Raw genomic sequence first — 19,209 nt, 5'->3', positions numbered from 1 at the left:
ATTGTCTGTGGCTGGAAGAGCAGGAGGATGGATAACTCTGCCCCATTCCCAGCCCAGCTGGGATAACAGGGATTTCCCCCATGGAGAGGACAGGGATGGGCATCACTGGGCCTCCCTTTGCTGGATAAGGTGGTTTATTTTTTAAATTTATTTTTTAAAATGGCTTTATCCCCATTTTCCTGTTCTCTTCTATTTTTATATGGCTTGGATTCCCTGTATTTAGTGATTTAGCAGCTACTTTGTGTAATTTCCTTTTCTTTACTCTTTTGTCCTGCAACCTCTCTCTCTGCAGACCCTTTTTTATATGAAATCCTCAAAGATTCCTGTGAAATTTAACAGCCTGGAACTGCACTGCCCAACCTATTTATCCTGCCAGAAACACAGAGCTGGTTCCTGGGAGGGGGATGAATGCCCACTTGGCACAGGAATGGGATCTGGAGTGAAAATCTCCACCCCAGGGTGTTTCACCTGGCTCCTGAGCTGGAAAGGAGCTGCTCCGAGCTCTCCCCCATCCAGCTCATGTTCCATTGTTATTCTCAAGTGCGATCCTTCTCCTCCAAGAGGCTCCTTGGGGAACTGGCGAGGAGCTGAGTGCCCTCGATGTCGATGGGTGTGAAGGATGCTCAGCCCCCGGGCGAGGCTTTAACCCGGCTGGGATAATGAGGAGTGGCAGGGCAGCGGTTCCTGCTGGTGCTCCGGGTGTTTCCTTCCCCTGCCAGGTGTCCTGGGGGAATCCTCTCAGCTTTTTTCATGTGGAGCTGGTGGCCAGCCCGGGGGCTTGCAGGAGGTCTCTGCCCTCTTGGCCCTCTGGGGATTGAGGGAGTTTGGAAGAGTTCTGTGAGCAGCAGGGGGAAGAATGAACAAGAAAACCTTATAAATGTGATTGTGGGGCAAAAGATGTTGAGAATATGGAAATTATATGGAGATTGAAATGAAAGCAAGCTCTGAGATCCCTCAGTCCCTGCACAGCTGGCAAACCATGGTGTGGCTGGCTGAAGGCAATCCCCTTGGGATGGAGCAGCACCCTCTGCTTGCAGGCAGCTCCAAGGGTCAGTCCATTCCCTTCCCCCCTGGGTGAACACGGACAAAATCCCCGGTAAAGCTTGTTAAAAAAATGTGGAAGTTGTCTCATTTCCAACAGCTGGGCTGCAAGAGAGGTGAGCCAGGGGTGGAAACACACGCAGGGATCCAGAGGGGTTTGCTGCACTCTCTAATGCAGCAGCCCGAGGCAGAAGTCATGAATTGTTGACAATTAAACACTTAGCACATGAAGAGCTGGAGATAAGGACTGGGATGGGAGTGCTGTCATCAATAATTCACAGGACATTAGAGCCTCAATGTCAGGAGTTGTACCGAGCACGCCCTGACAGGGTATTAATGAAGCTGCTCCAGCCATTACACGCAAATTGCTAATTTATTCATCATTTACCAGCGCTGGGGAGAGGGGGGAAAGGAAAAGCCAAGGTGTGAGTTCTGCAGCCCTCGGAACAAAGCTGCAGATTCCTGAGCTGTGGATCTGTGTCATCACGGAGAATGAGCCCAAACTCAGAGGGAACATTTTGGGTTTTCTGTTCCAAACTGAGCTGGAAGTGTCGCCACCACGCCCTTCCCAGGCTGGATAATTTCTGCAGGTAACCTGAGCTAGACCACCACGCCCTTCCCAAGGTGGATAATTTCTGCAGGTAACCTGAGCTAGACCACCAGGCCCTTCCCAGGGTGGATAATTTCTGCAGGTAACCCCTGCTCAGGTGGGAGGGAGCTCTGCCAGCTGGACCAGGATCAGCTGAGCACTCAGAACCTTCCCTGTCTCTCTCTGGGCAGGGATCTTCACCTCTCTCCCTGCTCCAAGGAAATGGAACCAAACCACAAAAAGCCTTCACACCCTCCTCCTTTCCATGGGTTTTTTAGCTCAGAGCTCCTCATTTGTGCTGATTAAAACTTCCCCATTTCTTCTCCTTTGGCAAATGCTCAAGTGGGTCTGTTTTTGTCAGAAAATGTAAAATTAAAAAAAAACAAATAAAAAGGGAGGGGGTGGTGTTTGTGCTGCAGTGAAACTCCCTTGGTTCAGCTCAGCTCCTCAAGTTTTCTGCCTTGGAATTGATGAAATTTTCCATTAGAGCCTCACAGGATTTTTAAGGCAGCAAAATCCTGTCCACCCTTTGGTAGGAACGTGGGGATTTTGAGGCTCAGCCCATGGCAGAAGGAGAGATCCTGGCTGTGCTGCTGCAGCTCCTGTGGGATCCAATGGTCTGGGAAAAGACATCCCTGGAAAAGGCTGCAGCTCCTGTGGGATCCAGGGATCTGGGAAAAGACATCCCTGGAAAAGGCTGCAGCTCCTGTGGGATCCAGGGATCTGGGAAAAGACATCCCTGGAAAAGGCTGCAGCTCCTGTGGGATCCAGGGATCTGAGAAAAGACATCCCTGGAAAAGGCTGCAGCTCCTGTGGGATCCAGGGATCTGGGAAAAGGCATCCCTGGAAAAGGCTGCAGCTCCTGTGGGATCCAGGGATCTGGGAAAAGACATCCCTGGAAAAGGCTGCAGCTCCTGTGGACATTGCTGTGCTCACTCCCACATCTGGCAGGGTTTCAAATGGACCCATCCTGGAGAATTGTCAGTCCAAGTTGGAATAAATAACTGCACTGCTTCAGCTTTTACATTTATTGGGAATAATAAATAGGAATTCCTGCTCCAGTGCTCCTGGCCGTGATGCAGATGGGGTTAACTGAGATAGGGGAGAGGAATTTTCAACATCCCTTATGATAATTAAGTTCTGAATCTTGTTTGAGGGAGTTGTGTGTGCTGCTGTCCAATCCAGAATAAAAATAGTGATTAATGATGATATTTTTCATATGCAAATGAATATCTGATCTATAGGTAGCGACAAATTGTCATAACAGAACAAACCAAGCAAGGGTTTTTATTCAGGAGTGAATATTGATGCAGTGTGGGTGCAGACTCAGGGGAGGACAGGTTGGTTTCTGTGCATTGTGCTGGGCGTTGTTATTTCTTTTTCAGGATGGAGTTGAACTCTTGGCCCATCCTGTGTCCCAGGGTTTTTCCTGCTCCTTCAGAGGGCTGGATCCTGGGAATGGTGACTCCATCTGGGATGGACTGCAGGGACAAGCAGCGAGCCAGGAATGAGGAATTCGGATGGAAGGGCTGCAATCTGACCTGGAGATTTGTGCAGTTTTCATTTTTCATAGAGTGGGATCATCAGGGAATCCCCCCCAGAGATGTGGAATGCTGAGCTGGGAGCTCCTGGGCCACAGTGGGAAATATTTTAAATATTTAAAGATGAAATAGCACACGATGGCTGGCTCATGACTGACTTTATAAAGCACTGCCACCATTTTGGCAGCTGAAGGGGCATTTGGGCAGGGAGTTGTTCCCCAAATAACTGATGGGGGTGTTTAGCACAGGGAGGGATGGAAATGGCACAAATATCCAAGTTTTAGGAGCTGTTCAAGCTGTCCAGAACAGTCAGTGCTGCCCTCTGAGCAACCCGAGAGTGCTGGAGGCAGAAATGGTCCCTGTGGGATCCTGGCCCTGCCCTGAGCATTCAATTCCTGGCTAAAGAGGCTCCCAGAACCAGCTCAGGGAGCTGCCCCTGCCACATCCCTCTGGCACCTTCCTGGTGCCAACTGGGAATGGACCCAGCCCTGGTGAACTGGGAATGAACCCAGCCCTGGTGAACTGGGAATGGACCCAGCCCTGGTGAACTGGGAATGAACCCAGCCCTGGTGAACTGGGAATGGACCCAGTCCTGGTGAACTGGGAATGAACCCAGTCCTGGTGAACTGGGAATGAACCAAGCCCTGGTGAACTGGAAATTGTTCCAGCCCTGGTGAACTGGGAATTGCTCCAACCCTGGTGAACTGGGAATTGACCCAGTCCTGGTAAACTGGGAATTGACCCAGCAGGAGGTGACACCTAAGAGGTGGCACAGCCCGGGTCCCCCTGGCTCTGGAGGTGACACCTGAGAGGTGGCACAGCCCAGATCCCACCCTGGCTCTGGAGGTGACACCTGAGAGGTGGCACAGCCCGGGTCCCCCCCTGGCTCTGGAGGTGACACCTGAGAGGTGGCACCACCCGGGTCCCCCCTGGCTCCGGGGCTGGACCCTGCACGATCCCGGTTCCTGCTGCGAGAGCCACGGGAGAGAAGCTCAGGAGGGAAAAGGTGTCACTGATTTGCACCTTCAGTTCTGCCCTCTTTATCAAAGTCGGTGTTTTTCTGACCAAAAGGCACTTTGATTTAAAAAGAAAAAAAAAATACAGCCTGCCAGGCAGGGGATTAACCCTGTCCCAGCCACAGCGGGACACGGGGTGTTTACATTCGGAGTTGCTGCCTGCAGTCAAATCAAACGCCTTTTGTGGGGATGAGCGGGGTGATCACAGCCCCTGCACCAAGATCCCACTTTTAACCTGCAAACCTTCCTTCTCCTGCCTCCCCTCCCTCGGGATTTCAGGAATTAAAAGAAAAAAAAAAAAAAAAGAAAGAAAAAAAAAAGAAGAAGAGTTAGAGTTTAGAATTTGCCCAAGCCAAACACACAGGTCAGGTGGATTAGAGCACGCTCAGGTCGGCAAATCCCGAGGGGAGCAGATGTTTTGTTTGGCGTCTCTGCCCGAAAATCCCACGCCATAAACATTCCATCATCCAGGGGAGACGGAGGGCGTCCGGCAGGGCAGCACGGCGGGCAAGGCAATGCTGTGTCTTTAATTTTCTTTTCCGAGGGATGCAAAGTCTGCAGAGCCATGACAGCCTCGCTTGTTCAGCCTCTGATGCGCGCTGGGTTTTCTCCAGTGGAGGGCACTCGGTGCTCCACAAACTCCATCCTCGGCACCCGCCAGCTCCGGAGCATCATCGCTCTCTGGAAAACCTCGGAATTAGACCAGAGCTGCCTCTCAGCCCAGCTACAAAACACTTCCAACCCGACCAGCTAAATGGATAAACCGAGCCTGCGGTGCTGCTGAGCCGGGCTCGGGCACAGCACGGGAGGCCCTGCGGAGGATGGATCGCGGTGCCCGGCCATGGCAAGAGGCAGCAGCAGAATGAGGGATGCGAGGCGCCGGCAGAGCTCCGCTCCTTCCTCCCAGAGAAGTTGGTTCGTCTCCATCACCCGCTCCGGCTTTTCTCAGCGATTGCCACTTAACGCCGCCGCTCCTCTGATGACTTCCACAATGGCTCTCAGAGCTTAGAGTCCCTCCCTACCCCCCCACACTCCCCCCATCCTTCGTCCTGTCTTCCCCACCCCCAACCCCTTCCCTTATCCTTTCCCTTGCCTCATCCCCAAAAATTCTGGCTGCTCCTCTCCGGGGAACTTTGTGGGGTTCCTGGCAGGCAGGGCTGGATGGCGGCGGGGCGAGCGGCAGCGACATGAAGATGCTGATGGTTTAAAGCCAAGGAAAAGGGAGAGAGAGAGAGAGAGAGGCGAGGGGAAATCCAAAAAAAAAAAAAAATTAAAAATTGGGAAGAGAGAGGAGAAAACATCTGGAGGAAGGCGAAGGAGGACGTTATTGATGACAAAAGGATGGGTGAGTGAACTTTTGTGGTTTGTTTGCTGGCACAGCTGCAGCTGTGGGGTGGATTTTGCAGCTGGATTATTCGCCGGTGGCGGCGGGGTGGGGGGTGGGGGGCACCGGGAGCAGCAGCCAGCGGCGCATTCCGCTGTGCCAGGTGACTCACGGCACTGCCATCGCCTTTTCAGCCCTTGTCCCCCCCCTCCAGGCACACACACACACACCTTTCCACACCCACGGGTGGGTTCCTGCCCCGGGTGAGGCAGCAAAGCCCCCGTGCCGCCCACCCCCCGCACCTGCAGGGCACCTTTGGGGTGCGGCTGTGCCCGACCCCCCCCAACCCTGTCGCCTTGGCCTCGCGACCCCCCCGGCACCCTTCGGGCTGGCGTCAACACTTTGCAGGATGCGGGAAGCAAAGGGGGAGTTGTTTGCCTGGGTGGTTTGTGAAGAGGCTGGAAAGATGCCCCGGTGCCTCTGCTCCATCCCCAGCAGACGTTTGGCAGTCGGGGTTTTTTCGGAGTGTGACAGGTTTATTCCCCTCCTTCTCCCTCCCTTCCTTCCCCCCATCCCCAGCCCCCGAGTCTGTAACAGCCAGAACATATTTCTAGCTGGCTGCTGCTGGCAAAGAGAACGGAGCAAAAAAAAAAAAAGAGGATTTAAATTTCAAATCTACCCATTAAAGTGGGAGGCAGGGGCATTCTAGATCAGGAATTATTTTTGCAGGTTGCCCCTTGGTTTAAAATGGGATTAAAGACCTGCAGCACTGGGTTGGGTTTGTGTCTGTGTGTGACAAATAATAAAGTGATTATTTATCAAGGAGATACGAGCCCTTGAAATATTTCCTGTTGGAAGAATGCATTTTCATTCTCAGCAAGGCTGCAACTCTGGAGGCAGCAGCCCTAAAATTATTCCAGGCGTGCAGATGGGTGCTGGGGGCTCTGACACCCCCTCCACGCCCTCTCATAATTATTCAGGATTCCATATATTCAATTATTACATATGTCCTCACATCCAGCACTGCTGCTGCATGCCAAACATGACATCTTAAAGGCAAACCCTTAAAATCAATCAGGGGAGGGGAACTGAAAGAGAAATATCCCCCTTCAAACTTTCTGGGTTTGCTGCTCCCTGGAAGTGTTGGGGTGGGTGTTTTCATCATCCACTTAATTAGATTAATTCAAGTTAATAACTGTTTAGGTATTCACAGCCATGTGTGGATGAGTTAAATGAACGTGGGTTAAGGCAGTGGTTCATTTGAAAGGAGCACATCTCCCACCTCCACCTGGCACTGGGGTCCCGTGCCAGCATTCCTGGTACTCTTCTCTGCATGGACAAACTTTGTTCCTCTGCATCTATTTCTGGACTTTAGGTACATAAAACTCACGAGTTTTACTTAAACCTACTCTTAAACCCATGCAAAAACTAAAACCTTTACTTAGTGCCTCGTTTTACAATAAATACAGGTTATAAAGATGGATCAAAACTTCAGGAGAAATTGATTTCCTTGTTCCTGAGGTAATTTTGGGGGGATTGGACTTGCAGTTGCTTTCCTTGAGGAACACGTTGAGCAGCACGTAGGAGCAGAAGCTCTGGCTCATTTCCTCTCCAGCACAGTGACTTGACAAATATGTTTATTGTTCAAACCTCAGCACAGGGCGCTGAGGACACCCCAGCTCCTCAGAGGGCTGGAGGACAGGAGCACAGCCAGGGGGGAACAGGCTCCTGGAGCTCCTGGGGAGCCCTCAGGGTCATCATGGCACTTCTCTTTCAGCTATTTCCCCACCTCAGCTGGGTTCTGCATTTGTTCATGTGGAAACTCCCAGGGTCAGAGAATTCCTTCAGGGTTTGGCCCATGTCCTCCCATTTCCCACAGCACTCGGGATTTTCCACGCCTGGGTCTGCTCCTGGGTCTGGGGTCTGCAAATCTCAGCCCTCAATCCAGAGAAGCTGCAGGATGAATAGAGGAAGCTTCCCAAACTGAAGGTCTCTTTAACATTGAACATTCTCCAGTGGGGAGGTAACAGATCCAGAGGAGAAGAAGGAAAGCAAAGGCTGAAAAGCCTCACCCCCTGCTCCTCCTCCTCCAAACTGGGTGCATAAAAAACAAACGGGGGAGTCTGGTGGCAATGGGGGCCACCAGATGAGAGATGGCCTGGCAGGCACTCCAAGGATGGAGATTTGCACCACAAAGAGCCGAGGCAGGAGGCAAACAGGTTGTGTCCCAAATCCCCAAATCCCAGGTGGGCTCAGGCTGTCCCCGAGGCCCCAGTGACGTGGTCAGCTGGTCATTTATGATGTGGTGAGCTGGTCATTTATCTGCAAGGATTTCCAGTGGTGTGGTAACCTGGTAGTTTATCTGCAGGGCTTTCCAACAGTGTGGTGATCTGGTCGTTTATCTGCAAGGCTTTCCAACGGTGTGGTGATCTCGTAATTTATTTGTAAGGCTTTCCAAATGGCATGGCAATCTGGTAATTTATCTGCAAGGCTTTCCAACCGTGTGGTGATCTGGTCATTTCTCTCCAAGGCTTTCCAAAGGTGTGGTGATCTGATCATTTATCTCCAAGGCTTTCCAACAGCATAGCAATCTGGTCATTTATCTGCAAGGTTTTCCAATGGTATGGTAATCTGGGTAATTTGCCTCCAAGGCTTTCCAAAGGTGTGGTGATCTGGTCATTTATCTGCAAGGCTTTCCAACAGCATAGCAATCTGGTCATTTATCTGCAAGGCTTTCCAAAGGTGTGGTGATCTGGGTAATTTGTCTCCAAGGCTTTCCAAAGGTGTGGTGATCTGGTCATTTATCTGCAAGGCTTTCCAACGTCCCTTTTTTCCCTTTGGATCTTGCAGGTTTCCATGTGATCAAGCAGCGGGGAGGCTCCAGGGTGCTGCTGGGGCTGCTGCCCCTGGCGCTGCTGGCGGGGCTGGCGGGCGCCCAGCGAGCCTGCCCCAGGAGCTGCCGCTGCGACGGCAAGATCGTGTACTGCGAGTCGCACGCCTTCCGAGACATCCCCCACAACATCTCCAGCGGCTCCCAGGGCCTGTCCCTGCGCTACAACAGCATCCAGAAGCTGAAATCCCACCAGTTCGCCGGCCTCAACCAGCTCATATGGCTTTACCTCGACCACAACTACATCAGCTCTGTGGACGAGGACGCCTTCCAGGGGATCCGCCGGCTGAAGGAGCTGATCCTGAGCTCCAACAAAATCACCCACCTGCACAACAAGACCTTCCACCCCGTGCCCAACCTCCGCAACCTGGACCTGTCCTACAACAAGCTGCAGGTGCTGCAGGCGGAGCAGTTCAAGGGGCTCCGCAAGCTGCTGATCCTGCACCTGAGGTCCAACTCGCTGAAGACGGTGCCCATCCGCGTTTTCCAGGACTGCCGCAACCTCGACTTCCTGGATTTGGGCTACAACCGCCTGCGGAGCTTGTCCCGCAACGCCTTCGCCGGCCTCCTGAAGCTGACGGAGCTCCACTTGGAGCACAACCAGTTCTCCAAGATCAATTTTGCCCACTTCCCGCGGCTCTTCAACCTCCGCTCCATCTACTTGCAGTGGAATAGGATCCGCTCCATCAGCCAGGGGTTGACCTGGACCTGGAGTTCCTTGCACAACTTGGATTTATCGGGCAACGACATCGCGGGGGTGGAGCCCGGCACCTTCCAGTGCCTGCCCAACCTGCAGAAGCTGAACCTGGATTCCAACAAACTCACCAACATCTCTCAGGAGACCATCAACACGTGGATCTCGCTCATCTCCATCACCCTGTCCGGGAATATGTGGGAATGTACTCGAAGCATTTGCCCCCTGTTTAATTGGCTTAAGAATTTCAAGGGGAATAAGGAGAGCACCATGATCTGTGCGGGCCCCAAACACATCCAGGGCGAGAAGGTGAGCGACGCCGTGGAAACCTACAACATCTGCGCCGAAATCCAGGTGGTGGCTACTGAAAGGTCCTACCAGGCTCCCAAAACCCCCCAGAGACCCGTGTTCGTCCCCAAACCCACCCTCTCCAAACTGGAAAGCCACCAGCCGACGTCCGCCACGCCGAGCCCTTCCGCGGACATCCCGACGCCCGCGGTGGAGCCGGAATACGAGCACGTGTCCTTCCACAAGATCATTGCGGGGAGCGTGGCCCTCTTCCTCTCCGTGGCCATGATCCTGCTGGTCATCTACGTGTCCTGGAAGCGTTATCCCGCCAGCATGAAGCAGCTCCAGCAGCACACGCTGATGAAGAGGCGCAGGAAAAAGGCCCGGGAGTCAGAGAGGCAAATGAACTCCCCCTTGCAGGAATATTACGTGGACTACAAGCCAACAAACTCTGAGACCATGGATGTATCCGTTAATGGATCTGGGCCCTGCACCTACACCATCTCTGGCTCCAGGGAATGCGAGGTATGAACCATGATCCTCCTAAAACCATTTCAGCTGCTGGGAAGGAGAGGTAAATGTTCGAAGCTCTTGGGGTGTCTCTAAATGTGAGAAGGATTGATGAGATTTTGGGGTTTTGGGGGTTTTTTTTGCCCGCGTTGGGGTTTGCTCTGTGGAAGGTTCTCTCGTGTTAAATGGCAACAGGCAGGGAAGGGATGGTGATTATTTTGAATAATTAAGACTTATTAAAAAAGCGATTAAGTTGGAGTCAACAACTGTGATAAAGGCATCTGGAGTGTTGTTCTCCTCCTGTTTGCACCCATTTGATGAGCTGTGGCTACAACCGAATCCTGTTTTTAATGGATTGGGAGATACAGAGGAGCTTAAGAGCCTTTTCTGGTTTAAAACTAAATATGGAAACCTCTTTCCTCCAGACCCCACATCAGATCTTGAGGGGTTTATGAGATTTAATGATAATGCCAGAGATTTCCTGCATTTTTGGTCTGGTTCAGGAGCAAACCAGGGGACAACAGGACTGCAGCAGGATCGTGGAGTTGTTTTCCTGGAGCCAGCAGGAACACAGAGGCTCCTCTGGACCTGAGCCTTGGTCAAGCAGCACGTTTGCAAATATCTGGGTTGGGAGAAGGGGATTCTTGGAGGGTTTAATTTCATTTCAGTGATCAGTGGAGGCTTAGACAGCCCTGCTGGAGCTGATTTCCACAATCTTCGGGCCGTGTCGGGATTTGACTCAGCAAGACGGGAATCAGGAAAAGCTCTCAGCCCTTCTCCTCTGCTGTCCAGCTTGGCAAGGAAATTCCAGATTGTTCTGAGGCTCTCCTGCCAGTGACTCCACTGCTGTGGATGCAGGGGATGGGTTTGCTTGGAATGCTGCTGCTTGTCTAGAGCTGGCAAAGGAGGATTTGCACAATCCCGCTGCAGTCCTGGTCACTTAATCCTCCTTGTGATGTGGACTTGGCTCCCTTGGTCCTGGATGTTCTACCTGAGAGTGTTTCATGTGTCTGTTGGAGTTTATTCCCAGCCCTTTGTGCAGGCTGAGGGAATTGTGAGCCCTGGCTTTGGCACCCAGGTGCTGTGGGAGGTGTGGTGAAGATGAGCAGAGTGGGATCTGCGGTTCTGGGATCAGGATTGTTCAAAACCCAATGTTTTTGATCGAATTTTGAATTTTGAACCCAATTCTCTGACAATGTGAGAGGTTTCATATTTGGCAGCTGAAGTCCCCAGGTGGTTTTGGACTGTGGATTTTAAGGGGAAGGAAGAAAAATGATCTGGGGTTGCTTTCTCTGGAGCAGTGTTGTCTTCAGAACAGAAAACCACTTGCCACGTCCCTGTCACTGCTCCAGGAGAATGCAGAATGAAGGTGTGACATTTGCTTTGTTCACCGTTACCAGCACAAGCAGAAAATGAGTGATGTTCAAGTTATTTTGAATTCCCCCTGGCTGTCCCAAAGAGCATTAATCTGGCCCAAAAGGCTCTGTCCCCTTCACGGTTTAACACCCCTGAAGTTTCATCAGCTCGGCTAAAATGTTGTTTATTTTGGTGGGAAACAGACGAATGTTCAGGTGGTAACTGAGGATCCTGGAAATGCCACCACCACCCCCAGTGCATTTTGGATCACAGAAGACAGGGATGGTGTTTGGGAGGCTGGAATTGGGATCATTCCAAGGTTCAAGAGCCCTCCCAGGTGCTGTTCCCTGGGGTGAGCCGGGTGGAATTCCCTCAGGTGGCTGTGGCTGTTACACACAGCATCAAACACCAGGGGACCCCAGCTCACCTGGCTTCCAGGTGCTGCAGCAGCACCAGAACGGTTCCTGGGTTTTAATTTGGATTAAATTAAACTGGTGACAACTTTGCAGGACTGGGGGGGGGGTTTGTGGTGTAACTCAGGCTGTGCAGGACACCCCGGAGCTGTGTCTGACAGGTCACTCTGTGCCCTTACTGAACATCCAGCTGCTCTTTGCACACTAATAAAATCTAGAGAATAATAAAGACTTCAGGAGGTGGAAAGCAGATCATTGAAGGCACTTGTAGCAACCCAAAGCCCCCACTGAAATCCTGTCTTCAGCTCGGATTTGACATTCTGCGTCTCCATAGCTACAAGGTTCCACTTGTAAAAGGAGAGATATTCGTTGTACAGCACTTAAAAATGGTTAAAAAAAACCCCTTGTAGAGTCTTCAGCAGTGGAAAGGGTTTGTGTTTGGTGAAAAAAAAAAAAATAATAGGAAATGGAACCTCTCTTTATTCCCTAATTTACAAAACTATTATTTTGTGCAGGTGTGGTGCAGCTCAGGCCCATCCTCCCCCGGGGCTGCCTGGCTCATTCCCTGTGCTCAGCCTCAGGTTTCTCCCAAAAATAGAAAGCCTTGGAGGGGAGAGGAGTGCCTGGATACCTGTGTGAGGGCAGGCAGGCTCCAGGGTTCATTGATTGATCGATTTTACCTCTTTCAGCAATTTTTCCCAAAGCATTTCCTGCTTTTGTGCGTTCACCCCCCGCGCCTGGGGGCAGCTGAGGGTCCAGGAATGGTGTGGGTCTGGGAAAGGGTGATGGATCAGCTCCATGTGAACTGGGAAAGGGAAGGGATGTCTGATCAGACACTGCTGTGGGTGCTGGGGTGGGGTCTGAGCAGAGCTGGAACCTCCACAGGGATCATTTGGGGTGTGGAAGCATCCAGCTCCTCTCCTCCACAAACCACTGATTTTCCATGGCAGAACTGGCCTGGCAACAATGCACTGAGGCATTTCCACAGCTCCTCTCTGCACAGCAGCTGCTTTAAAATTCCATGAGGTTTGGAGCATCCAGCAGAGGCCCAGAGGTGGGAGCTGCTCTGTGGGGCTGCATTTCCCAGTCCCTGCTCCAGGAATGATTCCCTGTGCTGGGAGAGAGAGCCAAAGGCAGGCTGGCTGCAGACAGGAGGGACTTTGGCAGCAGAGGGATTCTAATCACTGACACCTGGGCTCTCTGTTCAGTCTCTTGGCAGGGCTGGCTGAAATAACTGGATGCTCCCAGTTTGGGCTCTGGCCATCCAGTCAGCAGAGTGCTGCTCCCTCAGCCCGGGATTTGCTTTGTGCCTCTCCCTCCCTCTGGCTTTCCCATTTATTTTGTACATTTGCTGGAGATCTGGAAGCTGTAAAAAGGGATTTGACAAAGCCAGCTGTGGCAGTCTGCATTTCATGCACATCACACTCACGGAATAGCTGAGAGCAGCTCGCTGGGAAGGTGCTGGGGGAGAAGGAAAATGTTTCTGTCTGCTGGAAGGTCACAGCTGTCCCCTTGTCCAGGCTGGCAGGGACAACACAAACAACAGGCAGACAGGTGAGCAGCTTTTCTGTGCGAACTGAGCGCTGCCAGGTCGCTTTTTACACCTCTCCTTCCCCTGCCTGGCCGTAGCTCGTGGATAAACAGCCTCTGCTCACTCACAGGGACAGCTCTGCTGTGCCTTCCTCGGCAGTGACAACGGGGCTGGGTGTCACTGTGCTCCCAGCTTCCCAGCCAGACACACGGCCAGACTCCAGCCGGAATGCTGCTCCTTCCCCTCTCTCCCCTGGGGGGATAATTCCCTCATCCTGCACTGATAGAGGAGTTGAACATCTGCAGGCTCGCTGGGCTGCTGCAGAGCTTCCTCTGAGCCCCAGTTAAGGGAGATGTTGGCATGCTGGTTGGATTATTTATTTATTAAACATCGTGGCGTTGACATGCTGGTTTTGTTATTTATTTATTTATTTATTTATTTATTTATTTATTTATTTATTTATTTATTTATTTATTTGTTAAACACCATGGTGCTGCTTGGAACAAGAGGATAAACCAGAATAGTTTCCATCTCCAGACAGGGTTGAGGGTGAGTGGTTTTCCAGTTTAGGCTGAGTGGTTTTCCAGTTTAGGGTGAGTGTTTTTCCAGTTTAGGCTGTGTGTTTTTCCAGTTTAGGGTGAGTGTTTTTCCAGTTTAGGCTGTGTGGTTTTCCAGTTTAGGCTGTGTGGTTTTCCAGTTTAGGGTGAGTGGTTTTCCAGTTTAGGGTGAGTGTTTTTCCAGTTTAGGCTGAGTGTTTCTCCAGTTTAAGGTGAGTGTTTTTCCAGTTTAGGGTGAGTGTTTTTCCAGTTTAGGCTGAGTGTTTCTCCAGTTTAAGGTGAGTGTTTTTCCAGTTTAGAGTGAGTGTTTTTCCAGTTCTCTTGCTCAGCCTTTAAAAGGGGTGCCCTGGGGGCTCAGCCTGAGCTCTCAGGGGGTTTTGGGTCTCATGCCTGAATTTTACATTTTTAAAAACTCTTTGAAGAGTTTTCCCCAGCTGCTCCAACCCATCCAACCTGGCCTTGGCTCCATCCATCCAACCTGGCCTTGGGCATTTTGGCTGCTCCAGCCCATCCAACCTGGCCTTGGGCATTTTGGCTGCTCCATCCCATCCAACCTGGCCTTGGGCACTCTGGCTGCTCCAACCCATCCAACCTGGCCTGGACATTCCAGAGTTGGGGCAGTTTTTACCCCTCTGAGCCTTTCTTTGCCCTTGGCGTTGCAAATACAACCCCAGTCCAAGGGAAGGTGAGCTGGAGAGGCACCAGGGATGCAGCAAGAAGTGCAAAATTTCAGACAGGGGCAAGATTTCCCTGGGCTCAGCACTTGTGAAGCGTGAGAGCTCCCAGAGCTGTTCCCAAAATGGACTGGCCGCGTTTCCGGCGGAGCTGAGCCAGCTGTGCCTCCTGCAGCAATTGAGGGCTGCAGATGGGGAAAGGAAATGCAGCAGGACGTGGAACACTTCTGAAACTCTCACTGGCTGCTTCCTCTGGTGCCTGGCTGAGAGAGGAGCTCAGCAGGAATCTGGGATTGGGATACAGGCCTTGGGAGTGGGTTGCAGGGATGACCAGGGCTGTGCTGGTGCTTTGCTCTGCTCCTGGACATTCCTTTGGACCCTCTGCCCCTAGCAGAAGAACTCTACAGGTTTCAAATCCCTTGGGATTGTGGTTCAGGCCCCAGCTTTCCCTGGATTTGCTCCTGGCACCATTGGAATTCTCAGTCTGGCCTGGTGGGAGCTGCCAGCACTTGTAGAGCAGGAGGTTCTTTGTAATTTTTATTTCCCCCCCATGCAAACTGTGGTTAAGATTTTCCTTTCTGCTACTTGGGTGTTGATCCAATCAAGGAGCAATTGATGGTGAAATATGGAAGAGGTGGGAATTTCCTTTAAGTTACTTGGGTGTTAATCCATTTAAAAAACAATAGGTGGTGAAAGGAGGCAGGAATTGTGTGTGTTTGGGCAGCAGCTGACAGCTCCCAGCTTTAATCACTGCATGGAAACACCAAAGGAGTCATTTTTTCTTTGTGCCTGGGAGAACAGGACACAGCAAATAATCCGAGCCAGCAGGAGGAAATGAGACCTGAGGTGTGATTTCCTTGGAGGAGCTGGCCAGGCAGTGGGGCAGCCCAGGATTTGGGAATGCTTTGGCAATATCCTGGGTTTGGAACAGTTCAGCCCAAGGTTAGGCCAAGGTTAAGCCAAGGTTAGGGCAGCATGCCCAGGAAGGACCTGCCTGGCACTGAGTGCTCACTCTCCATTCTCATCCACCCAATCCCCATTTTTCCATTTTTCCAGATTTTTCCAACGCACCGACGCTGTCTTTGATGAAGGGCCTTGAGTTCTGTGGTTTTGCTCATTTTCAGTCCACCCTCATTAAAAATCAGCTTCTCCTTCTGTGGGATGGCCCCTGAGAGCCCTGCTGGTTCCTCAGTGCTCCCATCCTTCACTGCCACAGCCATCTGGAATATCTCTGGGCCACGATGGATGCTCTAGAAGGAACCAACCAGGCCATCAAAGCCCTGCCCCGCCTCAACCAGCATTTGTCAATGCTCTAAATCATCTTGGGCCTGAAATGTGCTGCTTCTCAAATTTAGAACGATGTGATTGCCTAAAGCCTCTCCGTGTGTTAATTAAATCATCATAATTGTGGTTTCTGGAGAGTGACAGGTTATAAATAGCTTTTCCTTCTCCCCCTCCTGCAATAATTGGTGGGAATGATGGGCAGACCAGGCATTGTCTGACTGTGCCTCTGACACTGCTCTTCCCATCCCAACCCCGGGGACTTGATTGTCCTGAAATAATCAGCGGTGTCACCCTCAAAGGCTGCTCAATTCCAGGCACTTCTGGCATTAGGGGACAAGCAGAGAAGTGCTTTTGGTCATGATCCCGTTAATTCAGCTGGAGGGGAGGTCAGGAGCTGCCAGCTCAGGGCAGAGGTTCTGTGCACAGGACGCTCTGAATAAACCCTGGCATGTTTTAGTCATCATTTTACCCCCACCTATCCTGCCTTGCCCAAGGCTTTGTGGAAATTGAAGCCGTGGTGTCCTGAACGTCGTTTTCCTCTGCCATGGAATGGTTTGGGTGGGAAGGGACCTTAAAGCCCACCCCGTGTCAGGGACACCTCCCCCTGTCCCAGGTGGCTCCTGTCCGTCTGTCCCTGCCCTCCCCTGCACTTAGGGGGTGCCCTGCCTTTCTCTGCTGCCTCTGGGGGGGCTCTGGAGCAGGGCTGGGCTTTGGCTGCTGCTGCAGCACCAAAGGGAAAAGCGGAATTGTCTGGAGCCTCCGGCGCCTCCAGCTGTGCCCGTTTTGTTCCTGCCATCAAAGCCACTCTGAAGAGCTCTGCTTTCTCTTGGGGAGGTGTCACCGACATGTTTTATGAAAAATCCTTTCTTTAGGATTTTTCCCCTCCTGAGAAGCTGAGAGGCCTCAGGAACAAACTGTAAACAATTCTTATCTGCTGCTGTGGGATGCAACAGGGGGAATCTGGGATTGGCCTCATCAGGCTGTTTGCAATTAAGGGCCAATCACAGATCACCTGTCCGGCCGGTCTCGGTCAGAGACAAGACTTTGTTATTCATTCCTTTTCTATTCTTAGCTTAACCTTCTGATGAAATCTTTTCCTCTATTCCTTTAGTATAGTTTTAATATATTATCTATCATAAAATAATAAATCAAGCTTCTGATACATGGAGTCAACTTTCTCGTCTCTTCCCTCATCCTGAGACCCTTGTGGACAACACCACAGGGAGGCACTGGCACGGGGCTGTTGAGTGCTTTTTAAACCTCCATCCCATATTCAGATGCAAGAGAGATTGACTTGCAGCCCCCTCAGGTGCCGCCTCATCCCCGGAGTGAAATCGAACCATTTCAATGGAAATCTCGCAGCCATTTCTTCCCCCAGAGTTATAATTTTCTTTCTCAGAGCCTCTAAATCACACGTTGGGCTGCTGGCTTTAAAAGCCACATCAATGTCACTTGTGAAGGCAAATGAAGGCAGAGCTTGGTGCCTCTGCAGTGGGAGCACAAATTGTACAAATCAGGAAAGGAACGAGCCCACTGGCAAGTTTGAATTATGAGAAATTTCTATTTGAAAACAAAATCTGTGGGTATTTTCTTTGGTGCCACTGCTTTGTTGAATATATTAAAGGTCCCAGTGGGTATAAATTCCTCAACAATCTGAGGAATTGATTAACCTCTCTCTATTTATGATTAGCTCCCAAATTTATTCTATTAATTTTCGAGAGTGAGGTCTGGACGCTGTTGTTTTGCTGCAAAAGGTGAGTGACTGGAATTAATGCTGCCTCAAGGAGTTTTCCATGGAGGTGATGAGGAAAAGAAGGGGGAAAATTTCATATTTCCCTGATATTTTGCCACGAGTCTCATAAAGGTATTGGTGTAGTGAAGGTGTCCCTGCCCATGGGCTTTGAAGTCCTTCCCAACCTAAACCATTCCAGGATTTTCTGAGTCTACATAAAAAAGGGAAGTGGGGCAGAGGCATTTCCCCACCTGCTTTGTCCATCCAGGGCCACCCAAATGACAAATTTTGCTCTTTCCACCACCAGCATTTCCCTGCACTGGAAGGTGCCTCCAGAGAGTCACTTGAGGAGCAAACTCCACTTCCCTGATCATTTGTTCCAAAGGTTAATAACTCCACAGCATGGAATATCTCCTCCAGCTGCTGAAACCCTTCCTTTCTCCAGCGTGGCACCAAGCTCATCTGGGAGGAGGAAGAATCTGGGGGTTGGTTTGTGGCTCAGGAGAACTCTGTGTGTTCCCCAGCCCCGTGGCCACAAACCCACCTGGAGACCCATGGAGACAGCCCCTCCACCAAACCCCATTTTCATGGAATCATTCCGGGAAAATCAATATTTATCCCATGGAGACAGCCCCTCCACCAAACCCCATGGGATCATTCCGGGAAAATCAATATTTATCCCATGGAGACAGCCCCTCCACCAAACCCCATTTTCATGGGATCATTCCAGGAAAATCAATATTTATCCCATGGATACAGCCCCTTCCTGCCCCTCCACCAAACCCCATGGAATCATTCCAGGAAACTCAATATTTATCCCATGGAGACAGCCCCTCCACCAAACCCCATGGAATCATTCCAGGAATAATATAATCCTATCATCCAATAATCCAATAATTCAATAATCCAATAATCCAAGAATTCGATAATTCAATCATTCAATCATTCAATAATTCGGTAGTTCAGTAATTCACTAATTCAATAATCCAATAATTCGATAATTCGATAATTCAATAATTCAATCATTCAATAATTCAGCAATTCAATAATTCAATCATTCAGTAATTCAATCATTCAATCATTCAATAATTCAATAATTCAGTAATACAATAATTCAATAATTCAATCATTCAATCATTCATCATTCAATCATTCAGCAATTCAATAATTCAGTAATTCGATAATCCGATAATTCGATAATTTGATAATTCAATAATTAGATAATCCAATCATCCAATAATCCAATCATCCAATAATCCAATCATCCAATAATCCAATAATTCAATAATCCAATAATTCAATAATCCAATAATCCAAGAATTCGATAATTCAATCATTCAATCATTCAATAATTCGGTAGTTCAGTAATTCACTAATTCAATAATCCAATAATTCAATAATTTGATAATTCAATAATCCAATAATTTGCTAATTCAATAATTCAGAAATTCAATAATTCAATAATTCAGCGATCCAATAATTCAATAATTCAATCATTCAATAATTCAATAATTCACTAATTTAATAATTCAATAATTCAATAATTCCTCTCCTTTTCACCTGCCCTGCGCTTCCTCCCAGGCCTCCCTTGTGGATTCCCCTCCCTGATGAGATCGCAGGTCCCACCCTGGCTGGATCTGGCAGGGAGTGGCTGATCCTGCTCTGAGTTGTGCTGAATTTCAGGATTTCAGCTGGAAATGAAAATGCCTGAGCTGATTCCAGCTCCCAGGAGCTGTGCAAACATTCACTAATTAGTGCCCCCAACTAAC

General features: G+C 50.3%; 1 protein-coding gene across 1 annotated transcript in view; it reads left to right on the top strand.

Annotated features, from left to right (window-relative positions):
• The first annotated feature begins 4,827 nt into the window (after window positions 1-4,827).
• LRRTM4 (leucine rich repeat transmembrane neuronal 4) overlaps window positions 4,828-19,209 on the top strand; it is a 113,836-nt gene continuing 99,454 nt past the window's right edge. The window contains exons 1-2 of the mRNA XM_030233533.2: window positions 4,828-5,532; window positions 8,362-9,908. Of these exons, the coding sequence (XP_030089393.1) occupies window positions 5,529-5,532; window positions 8,362-9,908 (1,551 nt within the window). The 5' untranslated portion in view covers window positions 4,828-5,528. The remainder of the gene's footprint in view (window positions 5,533-8,361; window positions 9,909-19,209) is intronic.

Source organism: Serinus canaria, chromosome 22 (assembly GCF_022539315.1).
Source record: "Serinus canaria isolate serCan28SL12 chromosome 22, serCan2020, whole genome shotgun sequence".
Lineage (NCBI taxonomy): Eukaryota > Metazoa > Chordata > Aves > Passeriformes > Fringillidae > Serinus > Serinus canaria.
This window is presented reverse-complemented; position numbering and strand designations above follow the sequence as displayed.